Source organism: Choloepus didactylus, chromosome 15 (genome assembly GCF_015220235.1).
Source record: "Choloepus didactylus isolate mChoDid1 chromosome 15, mChoDid1.pri, whole genome shotgun sequence".
Classification (NCBI taxonomy): Eukaryota; Metazoa; Chordata; class Mammalia; order Pilosa; family Megalonychidae; genus Choloepus; species Choloepus didactylus.
Window position 1 is genome coordinate 33568877 of NC_051321.1, and position 24672 is coordinate 33593548.

Sequence of the window (24672 nt, forward strand, 5' to 3'; positions counted from 1 at the left end):
TTCAATTCACTGAATTGTCAAAAGAGTCCATGCTCTTAAACTCTTGGTGTGTATCTCGAATTTGATAGATGTTTACAGTGATTGGTTGCACTATTGGTTATGGTAATATTCTGCCGGGGCAATCACGGATGTCATGTTTGCTTCTTCTCTTTCTTTAGGTGACCTAGTGATCCTCAATGGCACCCCCACTGAGGGCTGGCTGCAGGGTCGAAGCTGCTGGGGTGCCCGGGGCTTCTTTCCATCTTCCTGTGTTCGCGAGCTTTGCCTCTCTTCACGAAGCCGTCAGTGGCACTCACAGAGTGCTCTGCTTCAGATTCCTGAATATTCAATGGGACAAGCCCGGGCCCTGATGGGGCTTTCTGCCCAGCTGGATGAGGAGTTGGACTTCAGAGAAGGGGATGTGATTACCATCATTGGAGTTCCTGAACCAGGCTGGTTTGAAGGGGAGCTAGAAGGTCGAAGAGGCATTTTTCCAGAGGGTTTTGTAGAGCTTTTGGGGCCCCTGAGGACTGTGGAAAAGTCAGTAAGTTCTGGAAATCGAGATGGGTGCATCATCAATGGTATAGGAGATACTCCTATAGAAGAGGAGAGAAGACCAGAAGAGGATGAAGAGCAACCAGGGACCTATGGAATTGCCCTCTACAGATTCCAAGCCCTGGAGCCCAATGAATTGGATTTTGAGGTTGGGGATAAAATCCAAATTCTGGGGACCCTGGAAGATGGCTGGCTAGAAGGATCACTGAAGGGTAGGACAGGCATCTTTCCTTACCGGTTTATACAGCTGTGCTCTAACACTAGAATGGAGGAAACTGTGGATCTGCCTCAGGAAAGCAGCCAAACCAAAGTCCCTGAAACTTCTTTGGATTGTTTGGAGTATTCCTTAGAGGTGGAGGAAAAAAGACATGAATCTCATGAGTATAAAGCAGAAATGTCTAACTGTGTTATGTCTGAAACATCCACTTCTTCTCTAGATCATCTGACTCCTGAGTATGAAGCAACCAAGAACTCTTGTGAGGATGAAGGCATCTTAGGAGAGCCCCCAGCAAGCCCAGGCATGGAGCATGAAAAGCCTCTTGCCAAAGACTCTTCCACAGATGATCCTATTGATGTAGCCAATGGTATTTCCTCCCAACCGCAGGTCCTTTTTCATCCCAAATTGAAGGAAAACCAGTATTATTCTACAGCAAGAGGGAGCCACCAAAGCTCAGAAAAATACTCTCACCCTCTTCCTTTTGAAGCAAGGACTAGAGACTACTCCAGCCTACCTCTCAAAGGAACATATTCTCAGCTAAAGACTGTTCAGAAGCCAGTGCCCTCTCTTCACAGCTCTTTGATTTCAGCCTCTAGGGTAGTCAGACCCAACCAATTGAACTCTCAGCTCCAGGGCATGGCGAGGTATGGTAAAAAGCACCACAGATCCAAAGAGCCTGTGTCCAGCTTTAGCACTGTATCAGAAAGATCAGAGATGAAGCCCTGTCCACCAGGCAAGGGGCCTGCTATGGAAGCAGTGACACTTTCACAGGGAGATGACAGCACTGACCTGGATATCAAGTTGACACAACAGCTGATAGAGTTTGAGAAGAGTGTATCAGGACCTGGCACAGAACCAGATAAAGTTTTACGCCATTTTTCAATCATGGACTTCAACTCCGAGAAGGATATTGTCCGAGGTTCCTCAAAGTTAATTACCCAGCAGGAGCTGCCTGAGAGGAGAAAAGCCCTAAGGCCACCGCCTCCCCGTCCCTGTACTCCAGCATCCACTTCTCCCCATCTGCTCGTTGACCAGAATCTGAAACCTGCACCGCCTTTGTCAGTGCGCCCCTCTCGCCCAGCTCCCCTGCCTCCCTCAGCACAGCAGAGAATGGATGCCGTATCCTCCAAGCTCCTAAGCCGTAGCCGTCCCAGCTGTGAGACCCTGGAAAACGAAGGCTCTGAGAATACCGAAAAGACTCTGGACCAGACCTCCCCCTGTCCCTTAGTGTTGGTGAGAATTCAAGAAATAGAACAGGACTTGGATATGTGTAGCAGAACTCAAGAAGAACTAAACTTAATGCTGGAGGAGAAGCAAGATGAATCATTGAGGGCAGAGGCCCTTGAAAATCTTGAGTTCTATGAAAGTAACATTGAAAGTTTAAATATGGAACTCCAGCAGCTTAGAGGTAAGTGATGAACGAATAATAGCTACTCCTTTCTTAACACCCACAAGTCCAAGTAACGACCTGCCCATGCTGTTGGGGGACATGTTGCCATCTTTAATCGATAAAGAATGATTTGCTTTTTTGTTATCTAATTTCTTATTCTATCACTACAGTTAGATTGCTGTGTCTTGAGATGGTGTGTGACCATTGTAGCCTCCTGACTTCATTTGCTGCTTAGATAAAGAAGCTCAAACCTCAGTGACATTATTTATACCTCCCTTACCCCTTTGGCATCCATGACAATGGTACAAATGGGAAGTCCCTAAATAAAACTTTCTTGGACCAGGTTCAACTAAGGACTAAGGACTTCCAGGCTAAGACTCAAGAGAAAACTGCACCCTCTGTCTTTGTGGTCCAGAGACTAGATTTCAGTAGTAATAATAACACTAAAATAATAATATCAGCTAGCATTTATTTATTTATTAAAAGCATTTGTTGCCATTTACTTGCACATAGGATCTTCAGAGCCACCCTTAAGACAATGGGATAATTTAGAATCCCTGCTTTATAGATGAAGAAGTTAAGATACATGGAGATTAAGTAACTAGCGAAGGGAGGTGGGATTTAAACTCATGTTTTTAACTACTACAATTTACTTCTCACCTGGCACATTAAAACTTTCAAGTATATTCCTTAATTTGGGGGATCACTAGCCTCTTCATTCACCCTCCACCAGACTCACAGGAGAAATAACTTATAAAGTAGGAAGGATAGAAGGGTGACTGTGTGTCATTTTTGGCCTGTGTGCCAGAGACCTCTGGATTATCTACATGCCTCCTGGAAAGTAAATCATGAGAGTCATCTGGAGATCTTGCAGTTGCAGTATACTAATAAAGAAAAGCAGAAGAATGGTTGTCTGGAGAGACTGGATCAAAATGGCAGACTGAGCCCACATACCTACTCCCCTTCCACTTTAGAGCTCTAAAAATTAATGACAAATTTTTTAATTCCAGCAAGAATATTATTGGGAGGCAGAAATTGAGTAATTTTCTGAAAGATGGAAAGCAGATGGTATTGCAGAAAGAGAAGAATCCTCTATCCAAAACATGCTCAGGAGAGGACTGCTTGCAAGTGGGTGCAGTTCTGAAAGAACCCCAAACTCAGAAATTTAGCAGTAGGAGGGTTCCCGGAGCAAATGCAGTGTGATTTATTAGGGAGCAACGAGGCAGCCACTTGTGCTGAACAAGACAGCAGCAACTTTCCCCTCAAACTAAAGCCACGAAGATGGGTGCTGCTTAGACATGTTCTCAGGAAGGCGCTCATTTGGCATGAGTACTTGAGCTCTTGGGTACCTTGAGGGTTTCAGAGGTCTGAAAAGGAATTCTAAGGAATCCTTGACTGGGCTACATCTCCAAAGCCATAGAGAGCTCCAGGATTCCCCTTCTATTTTTGCTTTAGGTATACAAGTGGCAGAGCAAAGGCCTCCCAAATTCCAGGTGGCCAGAATTTCCCAGTAAGGATACTTTTTAGAATTGGTAGTGTTCTGCAGAAATTTTCTGACATAAAAACAGTGTGTGGTGTTTTTAAATGGATGCATGGATTAGTGTACTAATACTGGCTGATGGAATTGGCATTCTTTTTTAATCACCTGACTTTCGTTTTCAGGATTGGTTTAATAATTCTGCCCATTTTCTTAATATAGATAGATATATATTTTTTATTTGCTAATCGTTCAATACTGTGAAAGACCCAGGGTGGGTGGGTGGAGTCCCAATTGGGAGGACTTTTCTTTATTTGAATCTACCGAGTATAGCATTGGGTACATTAATGTTGACTTGACTGGTTTTCATCAACAGATAAACTGTTTATATCTATTGCTGATAAGATGAAATTACTCTTAAGATCATCTCTTCCTGTCTTCATAAAAGATATGTCCAACAATATAAGTAGTCCTTCAGAAGAGGAGCAATTTAGTCAGTTTGAGCACCAGGCTTTACCCTCTATCCCATCCCATACAATCTCTAATCTTGAAATTTAAAGCCTAAGGCTTAAAGAACTTTTGATACAGCACTCATCTAATTCTGACTGCTATTTTATTTAGTTGTTTATATGCCTCCCCACTAGAATTTTGAGCCTGCTGAGAACATAGGCCCTGTGGATTGGTCAGTGTGTCGTTTCCCTCCCACCTGATAAAGTGTTCTGTGGGTAGTAGGGACTCATTGCATCCTTGATGAGTTGAATTTAATTGAATGAATGAAAGAGAATCGAAGTTACCTGCTCTGGCTCCCAGAGCTTTCAGAGATCTCTCACCTCTCTTGTTACTTTGAACTTGGACTACTGGGGACGAGCAGTGCACAGGGGACAGGCTCCTCTCAGGGACAGTTAATGAGTAGCAAAATAGTCCTGTGCTTTGCCAGACCCTAAGTTGTCCTGTGCTACTTGCTCCTTGTTGTTTTGTGTTTTTTTTTTCCAAGTTTTTAACTCTTTATTTTAAAATAATTTTAGATGTACCACAAAGTTGCAGAAATAGTACTGAGAATTTCTGTATTCTCTTCATCCAGCTTCTCCTAACATTAACATCTCAATCTTACATAACTATTCTATAGTTATCAAAATCAGGAAATTAGCATGATAATAGACATTTGATAATGGAAAACGTTAAAATAAGGGAACATTAACAAAATAAATGCCACATAAAATCATTTAACAATGGAAAGATAATACCACAAACATTTTTAATGCAATTTTATTGAAATATATTCATATACCATACAATCATCCAAAGCATACAACTGTTCTCAGTATCATCATATAGTTGTGCATTCATCACCACAATCATTTTTGAACATTTTCATTACTCCAAAAAATAAAAATAAGAATAAAAGTAAAAGTAAAAAAGAACACTCAAAACATTCCATACACTCGTGCCCCCATTATTCATTTACTTTTTGTCCCCATTTTTCTACTCATTTGTCCATACACTGGGTAAAGGGAGTGTGAGCCATAAGGTTGTCACAATCACATGGTCACACCATATAAGCTATAGTTATACAATCGTCTTCAAGAATCGAGGATACTGGATTGCGGTTCAACAGTTTCAGATATTTCCTTCTAGCTATTCTTTTTTTTTTTTTTTTTTCCTTTTTAATTTTATTGGGATTGTTCAGATACCATACAATTGTCCAAAGATCCAAAGTGTACAATCAGTTGCCCCTGGTACCCTCATACAGCTGTGCATCCATCACCACACTTAATTTTTGTTCAATTTTTAGAAACTTTTCATTACTCCAGACAAGAAATAAAGTGAAAGATGAAAAAAGAAAAAAAGAAAAGGAAACTCGAATCCTCCCCTATCCCTAACCAACCCCCCTCAATTGTTGACTCATAGTGTTGGTATAGTACATTTGTTACTGTTTATGAAAAAATGTTGAAATACTGCTAACTGTAGTATATAGTTTGCAATAGGTATATATTTCTTCCCTATATGCTCCTCTATAACTAACTTCTAATTGTATTGTCATACATTTGTTCTGGTTCATGGAAGAGATTTCTAATATTTGTACAGTTAATCATGGACATTGCCCACCATAGGATTCAGTTTCATACATTCCCATCTTTTGATCTCCAACTTTCCTTCTGGTGACATATATGACTCTGAGCTTCCCCTTTCCACCTCATTCACGCACCATTCAGCACTGTTAGTTATTCTCACATCTTGCTACCGACACCTCTGTTCATTTCCAAACATTTAAGTTCATCCTAGTTGAACATTCTGCTCATACTAAGCAACCGCTCCCCATTCTTAAGCCTCGTCCTATATCTTGGTACCTTATATTTCATGTCTGTGAGTTTACATATTATAATTAGTTCCTATCAGTGAGACCCTGCAATAATTGTCCTTATGTGTCTGGCTTATTTCACTCAGTATATTGCCCTCGAGTTTCTGTCATCAACCCATTTTTTTTTTTTAATATGGTTTTGTTCACACACCATACATTCCATCCTAAGTAAATAATTGATGGTTCTCTGTATGGTCATATATTTATGTGTTCACCACGTTCACCACTATCTATATAAGGACATCTACATTTCTTCCACAAGGCAGGAGGGAGAGTCAAAGAAGATAGAGAGGCAAAAGAAAGAGGAAAAAAAAAAAGACATCTAGGAAGCAGCAAAAGGAAAAATAACCTTAAATCAAAGTAGAGTAAAGAGTCAGACAACAACACCAATGTCAAGTGTCTAACATGCCTCCCCTATCCCCTCCTCTTATCTGCATTTACCTTGGTATATCGCCTTTGTTACATTAAAGGAAGCATAATACAATGATTCTGTTAGTTATAGTCTCTAGTTTACATTGATTGCATCTCTCCCTCAATGCCTCCCCATTTTTAACACCTGGCAAGGTTGACATTTGCTTGTTCTCCCTCGTAAAAGAACATATTTGTACATTTTATCACAATTGTTGAACACTCTAGATTTCACCAAGTTACGCAGTCCCAGTTTTTATCTTTCCTCCTTTTTTCTGGTATCTCACATGCTCCCAACCTTCCTTTCTCAACTGTATTCATAGTTATCTTTGTTCAGTGTACTTACATTGCTGTGCCACCATCTCCCAAAATTGTGTTCCAAACCACACACTCCTGTCTTCTCCTATCACTCTGTAGTGCTCCCTTTAGTATTTCCTGTAGGGCGGGTGTCTTGTTAACAAAGTCTCTCATTGTCTGTTTGTCGGAAAATATTTGAGCTCTCCCTCATATTCGAAGGACAGCTTTGCTGGATATAGGATTCTTGGTTGGCGGTTTTCCTCTTTCAGTATCTTAAATATATCATACCACTTCCTTCTTGCCTCCATGGTTTCTGCTGAGAGATCCGCACATAGTCTTATTAAACTTCCTTTGTATGTGATGGATCGCTTTTCTCTTGCTGCTTTCGGGATTCTCTGTTTGTCTTTGACATTTGATAATCTGATTATTAAGTGTCTTGGCGTAGGCCTATTCAGATCTGTTCTGTTCGGAGTATGCTGCGCTTCTTGGATCTGTAATTTTATGTCTTTCATAAGAGATGGGAAATTTTCATTGATTATTTGCTCTATTATTCCTTCTGCCCCTTTTCCCTTCTCTTCTCCTTCTGGGACACCAACGACATGTACATTCTTGCTTTTTGTTTTGTCCTTAAGTTCCCAGAGACATTGCTTGTATTTTTCCTTTCTTTTCTCTATACTTACTAAGTTGATACTTATAAGTTATTCTTATAATTTTAAAACACACAAATCATTAGTTGTCCTGTCTGATAGCATTGATCTTTGCTTTGTGACTAATACTACGGACATAGAGAAAGTTTTCACTTTGTGTTGACACTGATCAAATTGTTAAGAGTGCATCTAAAAAGCATCTTCAGTTGGTCTATAGGGGTTCATATTGCTTCATGGAAAATTGTTTTAAATGATGAAAATATTTTGTCTGCCTACCCTGCTTTACTTTTTTTTTTTTTTTTTAATGAATGCAAATGTTTTATTTGGGAGGTGATCCATGAAGCACCAGGAGGGCAGAGGGGATGTGATACAGGGAAGAGAAGGAAGCCAATAAAGAAATGGTTATGAGTCAGATTTATTTTTGTTTATAAAATATATGTCTTAGAGGTTTTTTTTAAAACTTTTTGATTTTGAAATAGCTTCATCCTTACAGGAAAGTTGCAAAAATAATACAAAAACAATGCATAGACCTCCAGTATACCCCCTCACCCAGATACCCAGATTTACCAACTTTTAGCATTTTATGACTATCTCTCTTTCTCTCTCTCTCTTCCTCCCTCCCTCCCTCCTCCCTACTTTATCTATCTATCTATCTATCTATCTATCTTTCTATCTATCAATCTATCCATTATCCTAACATTTTAGAGTACATTCCATACATCATACTCCTCTAGCACTTACGACTTCCAGGTACATTTCCTGAAACCAAGAACACTCACTGTGTAACCATCTTATATACAGCTGTCAAGTTGAAGAAATTTAACACTGACATGAAGCATATAGTCCATTTCCAGTTTTTTCAGTTGTTCCAGTAATGTTCTTTTTTTGTTGTTGTTCCTGGGTTGGCACATTTTAAAAATTTTTATTTTAGTTTTATATACATATATAGACACACACACACACACACCCTAAAATTTCCCCCTTTAACCACATTCAGATATGTAATTCAGTGGTGTTAATTACATTCACAGTGTTGTTCTACCATCACCATCCTGTTTTCCAAAACTTTCCCATCATCCCTAATAGAAATTCTGTGTCAATTAAGCTTTAATTCCCTATTTCCTGCCCCTACCCAGTCTCTAATAAACTGTGTTCTAGTTTCTGACTCTAAGAATTTTCTTATTCTTATTATTTCATATCAATGAGATCATACTCTATTTGCCCTTTAGTGCCTGGCTTATTGCACTTAACACGATGTCTTCAAGGTTCATCCATGTTGTTGTAGATAACAGAACTTTGTTCCTTTTAATGGCTGCATAATATTCCATTGCGTGCATATATCACATTTTGTTTATCCAAAAAGGATAAGCAAATGTTGGACACTTGGGTTGCTTTCATCTTTTGGCAATTGTGAATAATGCCACTATGAACTTCAGTGTGAAAATACCTGTTTGAGTCCCTGCTTTCATTTCATTTGGGTATATACCTGCATGTGGGACTGTCAGGTCTTATGGTAATTCTATGCTTAACTTTTTGAGGAACCACAAACTTTTCCACAGCCTGTTTGCACTGATTTTGGTTTTGCCATTGAAATCAATATTGCTTTTGCTAATTCAAATTTTAGATGTTACTGATTTTTTGTGGGAGTATTTCACAACAATATATATTCTTCTCTTTGCATTTCTTCTGTTAAAATATGTACAAAGAACTATAGCCTGTAGCAAATATTAAACCATGGAAAATTCTGGGAACACATTTTGGGTCATATTCAAATAACAGAACATTCACCTTCTGGGCATGGTTAATAACACTACCCAGAATCACATGTCAGAGTTGCCTATTTAAGGACTTACTTTGCTTCCAAAATTTGGCATTTTTTGGATCATCACTGATAAAATTTGTATAAAGTATACCTTGCAGATAAGCTTATTAATACTTATTTTATTTGCAAGAATGTCTCAGTGTTAGCAACACATACGGCAATGAACACATACTTATAAATACCCTTATAACATAGCAACAGGTATGAGCAAAACTAACTGATTAGATCCTGACTGTGTGCTCTTATCCTGGTTCCAGAAACATCAACCTTAACCTTTGAGTCTTTGTGTCAGCATTTTCTGCTCTTGCTTTCAAGTTGACATCAGTGGATTCCTTCAAACCAGCAGTGTCTCTGCATTTGTTGTAGGCTTATTCTCATAGGAGAATTATAATACTTTCCCCTGTTTTCCGGACTTCTCAACTTATTTTTCTTAGAATTTGGAAAAACAGAAATTTACCAAAGAATGTCAGGAAGGGACACTGGTCACTCTCCGTCCAGGTCCACCTTAAACCAATTTCAAGACTTAAAGTACCTTGGATGAGCAAGGTAATTGGAACCATGGCTGTAATTTCACAAGAGGCTGGTCCCATTCCACTTCACCCTTAGAAGTCCTTTAGGATCTTAGCTTATTATCAAAAAGGTCTCCTTTTAAACTCCTCACTTTGCAAAAGCTCTGGGCTTCAAGGTTTGGATCCCTTCTCCCAAGAGGGCCATTGAAACAAAAGTTCAGGCAGACGCCCTAAGCCAGTGCAGTTTATATGGTTGTTTACTTCCTTGGTTTTCAGTTTTCCTTTTGGTTTTCACCAGCACTTCCTTATTGTCTCATCAGTGCTTCAATGGTTTTAAGATTTTTTTTTTTTTTTTTTTTTTGTGGTTTCTCTAACTCTTTTAGCTTTTATCTGCAGGAGGGTTGGTCCAAATAACCTAGACTTCAATTACTGGAAACAAAAAGTCCAGTATTAATAGAGTTGATAAGCCAGTGTCTGGTTCTGACGGAGAATTAGGAGTTTTTAATTTGGAATTCTCATCTAGAGTCAGGGTAGAATACTAGAAAGCATTGTGCTTATTGTGTCTTGGGGAAAGAAAATGTAGCTTTGTGGGCAGCAGGATGATATTCAGGTTATTCACAGCAAATATTCATTGAGTTTTTACCAGCAGGTGCTCTGCTAAGGGCAGAGCATATAGTGATGAATGATAAAGATGTGTTCTCTGCCCTCAGGGACCTTCCAGTCAAATGAGTTGCTAATTAATAAATTAAGGTCTATATCTAAAACACTGTACTTTCATGGCTGATGAATAGGTTGACTTCCGAAGCAGTAGAAACATTCAGGGTTAGTCCTCAGACTTTCAGGTTTCCCAGTACACATTACTTTTAGAAGCCCTGGTCAGAACTACATAGTATAGCCTGTGAGAGAAACTCATTTTAGCAAACCAGAGTCTTTTCTGTCTCTAGAAGTTCACATGCCTGAATTTGACAAATAGCGTTGTGCGTTCATTCCTTTCTTTAGCAAATGTTCCTTGAACATTTGCCATGAACCACACACTGGCTGTATACATTGGTTAATTTAAAAAGACAGTCATAGTATTGTTCATATTTGTGTGTCTTTGAAACTCTGTTGCTCATGCAGATACTGACCTCTATGTTTACATCATGCTGCCTGACTTGCTGCCTTTGAATCACGGCCATTTCTTTCGGTGTAGTTCATTGCCAGGACCCCATTGTTCTAAATCAGTGCAGTGGATGATAAACTGCCGAGGGAGTCAGTCTCCTCCACACCAGAAACCTTGTTCCTAAATGTCTCCCTGCCCGGCCTTTAAGGTCAGGCCAAGAAGAAGATTGATCAGAGACTCTTAGAGTAATTTGTAATGATGACTGTTGAAAATCAAATCAGAACATGTTTTTTAGTAATTAATATTTTCAGCAAGTTATTGGGTGGGATTTAAAGCCCACTAAAGAAAGTTAAAAAAGTTGAATAATTACTGATACGGAACCGTAATACCTGTATGTTAAAGTGATACATAATATTCTAGACAGATTTTTTAAATTTGAAAGTATAATTTTTCTACCTACAGAGCAATATGTCATTCTGAAGACTCCTTGGAATGCCTCAGCTGTGAGAATTCTTTCTCAAACTAGTAAAAAATAATAGATATAAATAGCCAAATTAGTTTGTGGCCTTTCAAGATGATAAAAACTTATGTAAAGGAAATAATAACCTTACTTTCATTTTAGTTTGTCAGTGACATAAGAAAAAAGTGAGTATCCTCAGTTGGTGTAACATCTGGTTCAGGGTGTTGGCTCAGTAAAAATTAGCTCATTTATTTCTAATGGATTTTATCCTCGCATAAAATAGGGACCATAGTCAGAACCTGTTAATTCAGGACAGAAACAAGTTTTTCCTTTTAGTGTAGGTGGTTTAATTTGTATCGAGAAATCTAGCTTGTAATGTTTAAGTTTACCATTATTGCTGACCTGTGAATCTTTATTCTTAGCAGTTTGTAGTATTGCTTTGAGAATATGTCCTCACCTCCAGTTCCAGGTGAAGGGGTGGAGAAGCTGGAAAGGCCGCAGGTTCTCCGACTCAGTTTCACGTTTCACTGAGGCTTTGCAGTACCCAGTGAAAGGACCCGGGCCCAACTACCACCTACCCTTCAGCCACAAGCATTCGTGTTACCCCACCCCACCTGAGTGTGCTGCCTCCTTTTACTGTTCACTTTACCAAATGTAGTGAAGTCTAAAACACTAAAAAATGCTGGGGCAGTCATTACAACAAAAATTCTTGAGTTCCTACTAGATTGCAGGCGGTGTTGTAGGAGTTACAGCAGTGATCTCTGCCTTTATGGGAGAAGACAAACAATAAGTCAGTAAAAATAGGTAGAGTGTTAGAAAGCAGAACAGTCTTTCAGGGAAGACCTCACTGACAAGTGGGATTTGAGTGAAGATCTGAATGACTGTAGGGAGCCAGCCAAGCCATTTTGAGGGGATGGACGAAATTATTCCAGGAAGATAGGACAGCAAGTATAAGAGTGAGCCTGGTGTGTTTGAGGAATAGCAAGGAGGCAGTTCAACTAAAGGAAAGGCCTAGGCCTTGAAGTTGTCATCCAGAGTAAGGAGGGAAGCCACTGGAAGGCTTTGAAAGGAGAGAAATATGATCTGACTTAAAACTTGAGTGACTCTGGCATCAGTGTTAAGACTAGACTGAAGAGGCCCAAGGGCAGAAGCAGGGAGACCAGCTTGGAGGCTATTGCAGTTTCAAGGCAGCTTGGACCAGGATGGTAGCAGTGGAGGTGATGATAAGTGCCCACTTCTAGGTACATTTTGAGTCAGAGCCCATTGGATTTGCTGGTGGATTGGGTGTGAGGTGTAAGAGAATGAGCAACTGGTGGGACTTGAGTTATTTATTGAGACAATGAAGACTGTAGGGGGAGCTGGTCAGAGGTGGGTTGTGTTGAGCTACCCATAAAACATCCAGGTAGAAAAATTGATTAGGTGGTTGGATATACAGACTCAGAGTTCAGGGGAGAGGTCAGGGCTGGAGACATAAATTTGGGAATTGACAGCACACAGTCAGTATTTAAAGCCATGAGACTGAGTGAGATTACAAAAAAAAAAATAGACAAATGAAAAGAGAAGCCCAGAAACTGAGCCTCACAGTGAACTGTCTGGAAGACAGGAGCTGAAAGAGGGGGACAGTGACAGTAATTATAATTCATTGGGGACTTATTACTTGTCATTGTGCTAGGTACTTTTAAGTACTTACAATCTTCAGTATTTTTGCATTTTGCAGATGAGAAAACCAAGGTTTGCCCAGAGTCTCACAGCCGGGTCTGCTTTGTTGCACAGCCTTATGTACTTTTTCACTGTACCGTGCTGTAATGTCAGTGTGTTTCCATCCAAGGAGGGAACATTTGATCTCTGAGACTTGGTGGTAGGAAGCAACACTTAAAAAAATCAGATAGCTCTACAAGTGCTCAAAGAGAAGGGATCACAGCTAACTTTTGCCAGTTTACTTCCATAATAAATTATTGCAGCTCAACATTTTTTTTTTACTACTTTCTTCTGTTGAAAACCATTTGCTAGGTTGCATATATCCAGAGGTTTAAGAGCATACATTTGTGTATTGATATTAAAAAAAAAATAGTTAACCATTCCATTACAAACAGATGTATCTTTGACTGCTAGCTTAACATGAAGTTAGTAAAATTAATTTACGCATTCATGCTAGTAGCAACCCCAAGCTGCTCTCAGTTCCAGTTTCTCTGTTTGAATTTTCACCTGACCCAATTATAATCCTTTAAATTTGCTAGGCCCCATTAAACTTCTTACAACCCTGTCCCGTTTAGAACATTTAAACCCCTTTAGAGTATATAAGATTTCTCCAAAACACCTTTTTTTTCTTTTACAATGCTCCCAGACTCTTTTCTCTCTGTTTCTGCCTTTTCTTCTGCTAGTCAATTGATCACTCATCAGGATCAGTCCTCTCTTCACAGTATTTAGCCTCTTCTTCTCTTGGGGCACTTACCTTTCTATCATAGCTGTCTTTCTAGACCCTCTCTCAACACAGCCAGAGGGTAGAGCAGTATTGACATCCTATGTAGTAACTTCAGCCAAAAATATGGGGTCTTCTTTACAACTCCTAATTAATCCTTAGGCTGAGAGGCAGCTGCACTGAATGAGTAGAAACCCTATTCTTAATCTTATCAGTGTTTCCTGGAGAATATGACTCAGAACTCAGCCATGGGGCATTCCAGTGTTAGAGGTGTGTACGATGAGGAAGCTGAACCAGCAAAAGAAACCAAGAAGGAGCACCCAGTCAAGTAGGAGGAAAGCCAGGTGAGTGTGATGGTGATATGCTGGAAGCCAAGTAAAGAGTTTCAAAAAAGAAAGTGACTGAAAGCCAAGTAAGGAAAAGTCTCAGAAATGACCTTTGGATTTGGTGACCATGATGGGACAAAAAGAAAGAATGAACAGAGGCACTGAATATTGTCAGAAGTCTTTCAAAGAGTTTTGCTATAAAGGAAAGCAAAATAAAATAGAGCAGTAGCTGAAGGGAGCATTAGATTGAGAGGCCAGCAGAAGCAGCTTATAAAGTTTATCAACTTTATAAAGACGTCTATAAGCAGGTAGGTTGGTAGATTTGATGTGAAAAGATGAAGAAACAGGCTTCTAGAGATTAAGGAACTTCCTCAGAATTGTACAATTACTAAGTGGCAAGGTCAGCATTTAAACTCATGGCTATTAAAGCCCCTGCTCTTACCTCTAAGCTATACTACCCTCCACATAGCATCTAGCATGTACCAAATAAATGGTACAAACATCAATTCATTAAGTACCTACTGTATACCATGCACAGAGCTACACTGGAGGTAGGAAGTTAGACATGGTCCTTGCCCTCAAGGAGCTTTCAGTATAATAAAAGGAGATAAACAAGTAAACAAGTGCAATAAAGTAACACAGTAAGATGAGAGATGTGTTTGCAAGGTGTTCTGGGAAATAGCAATACATATAGGTGATACCAAACAAATGCAGGGTTCTCTGCCCAATGTGCACAACAGCCAATCTATGACACTGAAGTTTCAGGGAGAGAAAATTTATTTCTGTGCACCAAGCAGGAGATCAGATGGCCTATGGGCCCAAAAATCTGTCTCTTGGAGGCCACGGAGTTCATGGTAATTATGGATTCAAACAAAGGGGGATGGAGTTGTTACCATTACAATAGTAGGTATACACAGGCTGAGACTAGCTAGAATAATCAATACAATAGTAACTATAAATAAGGGTAAGACTAGTTGAGTTTCAGTAATTTCAAGTACTCTGCCTATTCTTCAATATCGAAAGAAAAATATCCGTATGATTATTCAGTAATCATAATCATTTGTTAAATCTTAACTTCTCAGTTACATAGGAATCAGAAAATGACACTGGGGCAGTGTTTTTGAAAGTGAGGGGGAGTTATCAGCAGGCTGGGATGAAGGCCTAGGCACTTACAGAGGCATTATAGAAAGTTTAGGGAATTACACGTTCCTCTGGTGTTTTTACTCTCTTTTTCCTCTTCTTCCCTTACCTCCTTCTTCTCCTTCTCTCTCCTTCCAAATCCTGCTGCCCATCTTCACCTCTAGCATTTGGTCCAGCAGTGTTTCTATCCATCCTGGGAGTGACTGCATGGTCACTATAGCTGGTAACCCACCCTCCAGTAATAAATAACAAAAGGCATGAGCAGAGTGCTGCTTTAGGGATGTTGAAAAGAGCCAGTGGAATGTTACTGCTGTGTAAAGTGAAAAGGGAAAGCAGAAGAGCAGGATAATTACTTACAGGGATTGTATTTCAACAGCAATACTAGGATTGAGAAAAGATAAGTTATTCTTTCCCCTCTCCCTGGGCCACATTTCCTGTACACAGATTTATTACACAAAAACAGAAACCCATTCACAGCTTTTGGTTAGTTCTGGGTCATAGTAACATGGAGGTAAAACTTAGGCTATTTACATTTTTATCTTTAATGCCCCAAAGGCAATAGGATTTAGAAAAGGAGGAGGGGCAGAGCCCCATATTATAACCAGCGATTCACTTTCCACTGATCCAATGATAATTTCTTTTAAGCTTCACACACCATCTTCCACTGGATCATTTTATGACTGATATGCTCCTTATCTATAATTTAGTCTTTTATTTCTTCTAGTTGATTTACTGTTATCATGCTACCTTTATCAAAGATATTAAGTTGCTTAAGAGTACTTTGTTTTCTGTATCACTTAGGGAAAGATTAATCTTTACTTTTAATTGTATTAGAAATAAGATCATAGAATTTTTGATCTCTAGTGGCAGAGAAACCATTAACTTTCTCATAATACACATAAGAAAACTGACAGCCAGAGAGAGGTTAAACACGGCTACAAACTGGTTATTAACAGAAACTGAACTTCTGGAAGCTGGTCTCCTAATTCCTGGTCTCCTGTGCTTCTCTGTGTTATGCTGTCGCTCTGTATAACTCATGGTGAAAACTGCCCTTCCAAATAATGTCGCCACCCTATTGGTTTGTTGAACCAGATCATGATCTTCGTTGAGTTTGGACGAGAGGTTTAGATAACGGAGTCCGTCAGCGCTGGACACTCTTACCTGTTACTGTGTTGGTCCGCGTGCTCCCCGGGGGTGAGCAGTGAGGGACACCGTGGCAGGGGAGAGGCAAGCCAGGACTGGAGACAAAGAGGGGTTGCAAGTGGGTGGACTGGGTTGGGCAGGGTCCTGTATAACTTGCCTTGGAAGTTGTCCACCTATTAATTACACCTAATAGAGGCTATTTGTGGTCTGAGGGAAAGTAAAGTTTTACTACTTTTAGAGGTATTCCTCTTAGTCTAGTGCCAGTAGTCAAACAGATCTGGAATCAAATTGTGGCCATGCTGTGTACTAGGTTATGTGATCTTGGACGGGTTATTCAAGCTCTCAAAGATTGTTTCTTCATCTGTGGTCAAATGAGGACAATTCATAACCTTCCTTGCAGAATAGTGAAGATGGAAGGAAATTAACATCAATTTCCCAGCCCCGTGCATAGCAACTTAGTACACACTGAAGACATGGAGGCTGCCAGGGCTGTTGCCACTAGTGCTCTTGATTGTGGAAGGGAAAAAGAAACGGGACAAGCAAACAAAACATTCTCCACATGACAATGGGGAGGTTTGGCAATCTGGGGATTCATTCAGTACCTAGTAGTAGCGAATGCAAAAGATGCGTAATATTAGGTATTTGAGGAAGGGAAAAAAGCTGGAAGGAATCAAGAGAAGTTATTGAGGCCAGTTGCCTCATTTTATAGGTGGGTAGGTTGAGTCCCAGAGAGAATAAGTGATTTACCCAAGAGTAAACATCTAAATATTGACAAAACATATAACCTTCGTCTTTTCAGGCTTCTTTATATTGTTTCACAGGAGTTCAAGGAGCTACTCCTGTACATCCGATAGATGACCAAACAGCTAAATGAGTAATCTTACTAACACTTGTCTCTTAGTTTGTTATTCCCTTACTCATAACCTTCAATGACTCGTCAGTATACATTGAATAAAATAAATGGTATTCATGAACCTTGGGATCTGCCCTAACCTACCCTTCCAATCTCATCTCCTGTTATCTTTTCCACATATTTTTTCCTTCAGACTGTTCCCTGTTTCTTAGTTCTCCACACCTAGAAAGTCCATATAAACGCTGCTTATCCTTGAAGGCACTGTTCAAATGCCACCTCCTCCTTAAAGCCTCCAGTTGCCTCACCTGGGACTTTGCTTTGTTACCATTGCCGTTTGTGTTTCTTAGAGGGCTTATCACATTTGATCTACTTTATAGTGTGTTGCTCCTACATTGTAAGTAGCAGGGACTAACTTGTTCATCTTTTTCTCTCCCACAATGCCTCACATATAATAGGTATCTATCTAATCTTTGTTTCTTATGTTTAGCCTTGTTCTCTAGTTCCTAAATGTGCAGTATGAATTGGATGAAAAAGATTTAGGAAATGAAAGGTTTTAATGCTTCTCTGACATGACAAGTATCTAGGAAAGTGTGAAAGCATATATATGCTTTCCGGGAAAGAGCTTTTATGCTATAACATTACTCATACATCAGATCAGAGTAAAAGGAAGCACTTTTTCTACATTCGGTAGAAAAGGGGCTTGAAGGGCTTGTGATTTGAATATGCACTAACTGGTAACCTGAATCCCATAAAAGCAAAGCTCTCAAAGGAGGAAGGGTTTTGCTTCTTAAGTAAAGGGAAGGGAGTCTCAAATGAAGAGTTTCAAGTGTCTAAGGACTGGAAAGCCATACGTGGAGGAAGGGGAATGGAGGTCTAGTTTGAGTTGCACATAAAAGCATTTATTTATACTCTCGGTTGATTACTATAGGATTAGAGAGACAGATGAGACTGCTATGTGACCATTCCTAGGGCTTTTTTAAAGGGAGCAATTTTGCTTTCTCACTGCTTTTTCTTTCTTTTTTTTTTTTGTTGTTTTGTTTGTTTTTTTTGAAAAATTAAGTTTGTTTCTGGAATTACCACATTAAAATAAAGGTCATTTTTTATTCAGAATATCATAATCAATTATCAGTGCAAAAATAGAACTATTCGCTTTTTCCACAAAACCTTTAGAGCGGTAGAGAATTTCTACCTTCACCTCATAAAGCAGCCTGACCAGTTTGACCAGTTTAAGGGAAACACCACACAAAGCTACCTACTCTGATCACATGAATACTAGTTACTAATTATCTTCTGGCCTCTGCGGGGAAAGATATAGCAGCTCACTGATTGGATCCTGACGTTGAAATAACTACACATCTCTCCCTACTCCAACCGGAGTAGCAAGAAGAGTGTCTCTCCCGTGCTTTGGGAGACATTTTAAGGACAGAAACAGCCTTAGCCTTAGGCTAAACGCACCTGTTCACATTTCAGCCAAACCCAGGCTCATGGAAAAGAGAAATAAAATTTGGGTCTTTCAGCACATTGAACATGTGCGAAACCGACGGGATTAGAAAAGAAAGAGAAGCAGAGAAGAAAGAGTACTGGGGCTCCAGCCGGGAGTATGAAGATTACAGGAACCTGCAGAAAAGGAACCTTACGGTGCTGGATGGATTTTACAAAGAAAATGACTTGGATCCCAGACACCTGTCCGAGGGGCAGAATAGGCCCTACAGAAAACGGGATTGTGGGTACTGGGATTTTGAACAGAGCGAACCAAGCTATATGGACTACGGGGAAGCTAACAAAAGTAGAGAGCACTATATGTACAACAGAAGTGTGACTCAAGGCCGTGCTGGTTATAGAAACTCAGAAAATGCAGATTATGGGAACCTGAGCCTTGAGACTAAGGTCAGTTGGCTTACAAGAAGTCCAGATATAATTTACAAAGCTAGAGGACATGGGAGGATGGATGGCTATGTGAATTCTAAGAATCTGAATTGTAATCCTGAGGGCTCTAAAAAAACAGAACAATGGACTGGCTACAGGGGTTTGGGTGACTCTTTGGGGAATTTTGGTCAACCTCAAAACTGGTATATGGACCATAGGAATTTTAATTATAATCTTGAGGCTTGTGGAGAAACTAATTTTTTTAATGGAGACCTTAAGGCTTTATGTCATGTTCCTGGGAATGATAGTAAGACTAATGATCACTCTGTGGATGTCCCAGATTTGAATGGAGCCAGTGAAAGTAAGGAATTTGTCAAATATTATGAAGGGGACTGGAGCATTTGTCAAAATGATAAAATCTATCCCAAAACAAAGACTCATTCCGTGGATCAGGATAATTTTGATACAGAAAATAAAGGCTGTGATACTTTGTTTGTAAACTGTGAGTATAAATTTCAGAATTACGGAGAAACAGATTCCTTTCATCAAATGAAGAATTTGGAATACAGTGGCATTGACAAACCAGGAATTACGGCACCTGGGAGTGCAGGCATCTTCCCGGAATGTCTGCTGGAGGAATGTACTAGGAGAGACCAAGAAGAATATCGTCCTGGGGTTCCTCTGAGCACTTCAGTGGAGAAGAGTACCTGGCATTTGGAAGAAGAGAGAAAATTAAATGACCCAGAGACTTGGAGAAGGAATAGTTGCTTCCGCAGGACAGCACCCAGCACCCTGAGGCGTTCGGAGTTTGTGCAAAACAGGAAGCGATCCCAAGGTATGTGCTCAGCCAGCCTTTCTAGAAGGATAGAGCATGAAAATAGATTAAAAGGGTGGTTATACCAGGGACCAGGAGCGCTTGTGTACCTAAGGAACCTGGCCCCCGAAGTTCTTCATAGGAGTATCTTGAGTGAGAACAACCTTAGAGATTTAATGCCTTACCAAGGCATTTTACAGAGTGAAAGTATATGCAGTTCAATAAATATGTAGCATATTTTAAATATTTAAGATCAGACTTAGCATTCTCATAGGGACATTCCTTTACCCTTCTTTGGTTTCTTCAGGAGCCTCTAATCTCAGATATCTTTGCATTCTTACTTTAAAATTTTTGTTTATCTTGTGGGCACAGGAGGGTCATTGTTAGAGCATCAAGCTAAATTTATTTTTCAGTTATGTTTCTTTTTCTCTATCCCTAAACTTCTTTAGGCATTAGTGGAAAAGAAGACTTAACTTGTTTTATAGATTGTTTATTCCTTGACATTTAGCAATTTTAAGTGAGTGATGAGCACTAAAACTCTTGTGGAATTCAGAAGATTATATTTTTCATAGTGCTTTGTACTTGTTAGGTATTCAATTACTTAATTATCTGTAAAATAGGAATATTGAGTCTTTTATCATGTAGACATTATTTCTTTCTTGCCATTGTGTCTTCTCTCCTCCAGTTCTCTGCAACTAACTTTATTTTTCCTGTTGTTGTTCTTAATAATTACCAGACTCCTTGCTAAACATTTATTTTTGTGTGTATCTTGTCCTTCTGTGAAGCAGCCTTTCTGGTTCTGGCCAAGTTGGGGAAGTCCAGGTTATGACTTGAAAATAAGGATTTGACTTAACTTGAATTTCTAGGGCACTATTTTGGACAAAGCAGCCTCTTTACCTGCATTTATAAAGATAAAATTAAAAAAAAAAAAAAAAAGAAACGAGGCTTTTGTTGGGAGATCGAGGTATTAGCAGCTAGCCATTTTTTTCTAGGCACATTTTCTCTGTGAAATGTTGAGGATAAACAAAAAAAGTTGTGAACATCTCTGTGAAATGTTGAGGATAAAAAAAGTCTGATTCTATGACTCCTTGTGTTTGTTTGTAGTGTTCCTATTCCCTTCCCCCGCACCTGTTTTTTAGTTGAACTTTGTTTCCTATCTTTAGTTCCTTATTGTATTCATCCTCCCAACTGTAATCAAAGTGTGTTTATTCTGTTTGACTTAACAGGAGTCAAACCCTTTTCTCTGGAGTGTTGTAATGTGCCCTATGATCTCTCGGAAGCCAGCCCAGTTCCACCTTAAATCATTTCCATTCATATAAGGCTCTTTCTTTGCATTTGGGGACTTAACTTTTGACAGTAGGTTCATATTCACCTCAGTTGACATCCCTTTTTTATGCTGAGAATATCCTCCTTGACCTGAAATAAACCTCTTAGTCTTACTAGAAATCTCTTTTGCTTCCTCACATTCTTTGCTAGCTGCCTTGCCTGAAAGTTACACTGTAACAGTGTGTGATTCCAGAAGGGAACCAAACTTGGGAGTTAATCTGTCCTGAGTTCCCATCTCACCTTGACCGTTAACTAATAGCGTGATTTTATATAAATTACTTAACCTCTCTGAGCTTTGGATTCCTCATTTATAAAATGAAGAAGATAGTGAAACAGCATAAATAAAACACTTAATAACATGTCTGAAACAAAGTAAGTGCTTGTAAATTACAACTGGTCTTCTCTCTACCCACTTCCCTTCTTTGCAAGTTGCCCCATCGGACTGTCACTCCATAGCCCCTGTCTCCTGAGATGCAGATTGGTATTCACTGTTCCCCATTAGATCTCTCGCCTTGGGTCTTGTAAACATCTCAGATTCAGTTGTCCAACGAGTACTCCCCATCCCTTACACCTCTTTCCCTTCTTCCATTCCTCCCCATCCCACTCCTACCCCATCTGAGAAACAAAACCTTGTTTAGTGGCTGCACCCTACCTTATCTCCCGGGCTAGAAGCCAAGTCTTTCTACCTTCCTTTCCCTTACCGGCCTTGTCAGTTCCTTCTCCTGTGGAGGCCTCTCTTAGATTTTGTTGGGGCGGGTCTTTTATGGTTTTGCCATTAGTCCTAGGGTATGACTTTTACTCCTGGGAGGTGGAAAACTGGAAGTATGTACTGAGCCCCCTAACTGAGGTGTCTCAGATTTCAAGCTCTTGTCTTCCCAGAACCAGACAGTTGCTGAATAACTATTGGGTTCTTTTAGTCTCCCGCTGCTACTGCTTTCCTGCCTGGTTCCTTGGAGTCTCGTTACACATTCCTACTTAAAGGATTTGGAGGGAAATTTCTATACAGATTTGGGGGCTCTCCTCCCTATACAGATCTTTTCTAGGATTTCTCCTGAAATTCTAGCCACTTGAGGGCCTAAGATTCGAACCTTTGACTCCTCAGCCTAATAAGATTGGCACTCTTTGGCTTTCTGGTTTTGCTTTATTCCTCTGCATGCTGCAAGTCTGGGAAATGCCTTCAGGGGGGAAAAAACTGCATGAATGTGGATCTTACCTGGTTTGCATCCCTTGTTTCAAGTCATAACCCGCCCAGTTTTTACCTGCTTTCCGTTGCTCTTCAGTGCCTTCATATTGTTTTTTTTTTTAATTCAGTTTTATTGAGATATATTCACATACCATGCAGTCATACAAAGCGTACAATCGATTGTTCATGGTACCATTATATAGCTGTGCATTCATCACCAAAATTAATTTTTGAACATTTTCATTACCACACATACAAAAGTAATAAGAATAAAAATTAAAGTCAAAAAGAACAATTAAAGTAAAAAAGAACACTTGGTGCCTTTTTTTTTTTTTTTTGGCCCCCGTTTTTCTACTCATCCATTCATACACTGGACAAAGGGGAGTGTGATCCACTTGGCTTTCCCAATCATGCCAATACATTCTTTTTTTTTTTTTTTTCCTGTCACCAGGAATTCTTTATTATTTTTGCAAGTGTCCTGTAAGTTTGACAGTGTTTCAAAATAAAGTTTAACAATCAGCAAAGAAAAAAGCAGACATAGAAGGTACATAAACAAATTGGGCATGGCTTTGTTCCAATAACACTTTTTTTTTTTTTTTTTTACATTTTATTTTGAAGTAAATTCAAAGTTATAGGAACAGTTGCAAAAACAATACAAACCCCATATACAGAACTCCAACATTCCCCGACCCCCCCCCATACCCCGATCCACTAACTTTAACATGTTGTCAGACCGCTATTTCTTTCCCTCCCTCCCTCTCTGCCTCCCTCCCTCTCTCCCTATCTATCATCCATCATCTGTTGTTTTGTCTTCTCAACATGAGAGCTAGCTGCACACATCCTTGAACAAACACTATAATTCACGTATACAATTCCCATGAACAAGAACATTCTTTTATGCAATCCCGTTAAGCGCAGCTAAGAAGTACAAGAGATTTCAACAATGATACAAAGCTTACATTCTATATTTCCTTTTCTTTATGTCTCAACTGTGTCCCTTTGAGCCTCCTGTCCTCCATCCTCAGATCCCATCCAGGATCATCCTTGGCATTCAATTGTCATCTATTTAGACTTTTTTTTTTTTCCTCAATTGTAGAAACATATATACAGCCTGAATCTTCCCATTCCACCCCCTCCCTAGCATTTCATTAGTGGGATTAATCACATTTAGAAAGTTGTAATGCTATCGCCTTCCCACCATCCATTACTAGAAATTTCCCTTCACTTCAAACAGCAACCCTATACTCATTTCTTAACTCCCCATTGCCCCTTCCCCCATTTCTCTTAACCTGTACTCTACTTTTCATTTCTATGGTCATATTCTCTGATAATTTCTTTGTGTTTACTTTGGGGCTTAAAATTAAACTCTTAAATCCGTAACAATCTTGTTTTTCTTTGATACCAACTTAATTTCAATAGGACACATAAACTATGTACCTATACTCCTCCATTCCCCCACCTTTATATAGTTTTTGTCAAAAATTATATATTTTACATTGAGTTCAAAACCACTGATTTGTCATTAGAGTTTGTGTATTTTATATCATGTAGGAAGTAAATAGTGGAGTTACAATTCAAAAATTATTGACTTCTATTTGGATTCCATTGTGGTCAGAGATTGTGCTTTGAATATGTTCAATTGTTTTGTTTTGTTTTGTTTTGTTTTGTTTTAATTTATTGAGGCTTCTTTTATGTCCCAGCATATGGTCCATTCTGGAGAAACATCCGTGATCACTAGAGAAAAATGAGTGTACTGGTGATTTGGGATGTAAGGTTCTATATATGTCTGTTAAAATTTCCTATATCTCTTTCTCCTTTCTTTGTTTCTCTGTTGGTAGGGATCCCTACAGTATCTGAAGTAGGGCAGGTTTTTTATTGGCAAACTCTCTCAGCATTTTTTTGTCTGTGAAAAATTTAAGCTCTCCCTCAAATTTGAAGGAGAGTTTTGCTGGATAGAGTATTCTTGGTTTGAAATTTTTCTCTCTCAGAGTTTTAAATATGTCCTGACACTGCCTTCTCGCCTCCATGGTGGCCGCTGAGTGGTCACAACTTAGTCTTATGTTGTTTCCTTTGTATGTGGTGAATTGCTTTTCTCTTGCTGCTTTCAGAACTTGCTCCTTCTCTTCAGTATTTGACAGTCTGATCAGAATATGTCTCGGAGTGGGTTTATTTGGATTTATTCTATTTGGAGTTCACTGGGCATTTATGCTTTGTGTATTTATATTGTGTAGAAGGTTGGGGAATTTTTCCCCAACAATTTCTTTGAATACTCTTTCTAGACCTTTACCCTTCTCTTCCCCTTCTGGGACACCAGTGAGTCTTAAATTTGGACGTTTTATTTTATCTACCGTATCCCTGAGATCCTTTTCGATTTTTTTCT

The 24672-nt window shown here is 39.4% G+C and overlaps 1 protein-coding gene across 2 annotated transcripts in view; it reads left to right on the top strand.

The window, feature by feature from the left end:
- The window catches only part of LOC119510088 (dynamin binding protein), a 112387-nt gene that overhangs the window by 47997 nt on the left and 39718 nt on the right, over nucleotides 1–24672 (top strand). The window contains exon 4 of one of the 2 annotated variants that reach the window (XM_037804165.1): nucleotides 159–2159. In XM_037804165.1, coding sequence (XP_037660093.1) covers nucleotides 159–2159 — 2001 coding nt within the window. Of the gene's footprint in view, nucleotides 1–158; nucleotides 2160–18272; nucleotides 19805–24672 lie in introns of those variants that run through there. The other variant, XM_037804166.1, reaches the window with a different exon arrangement.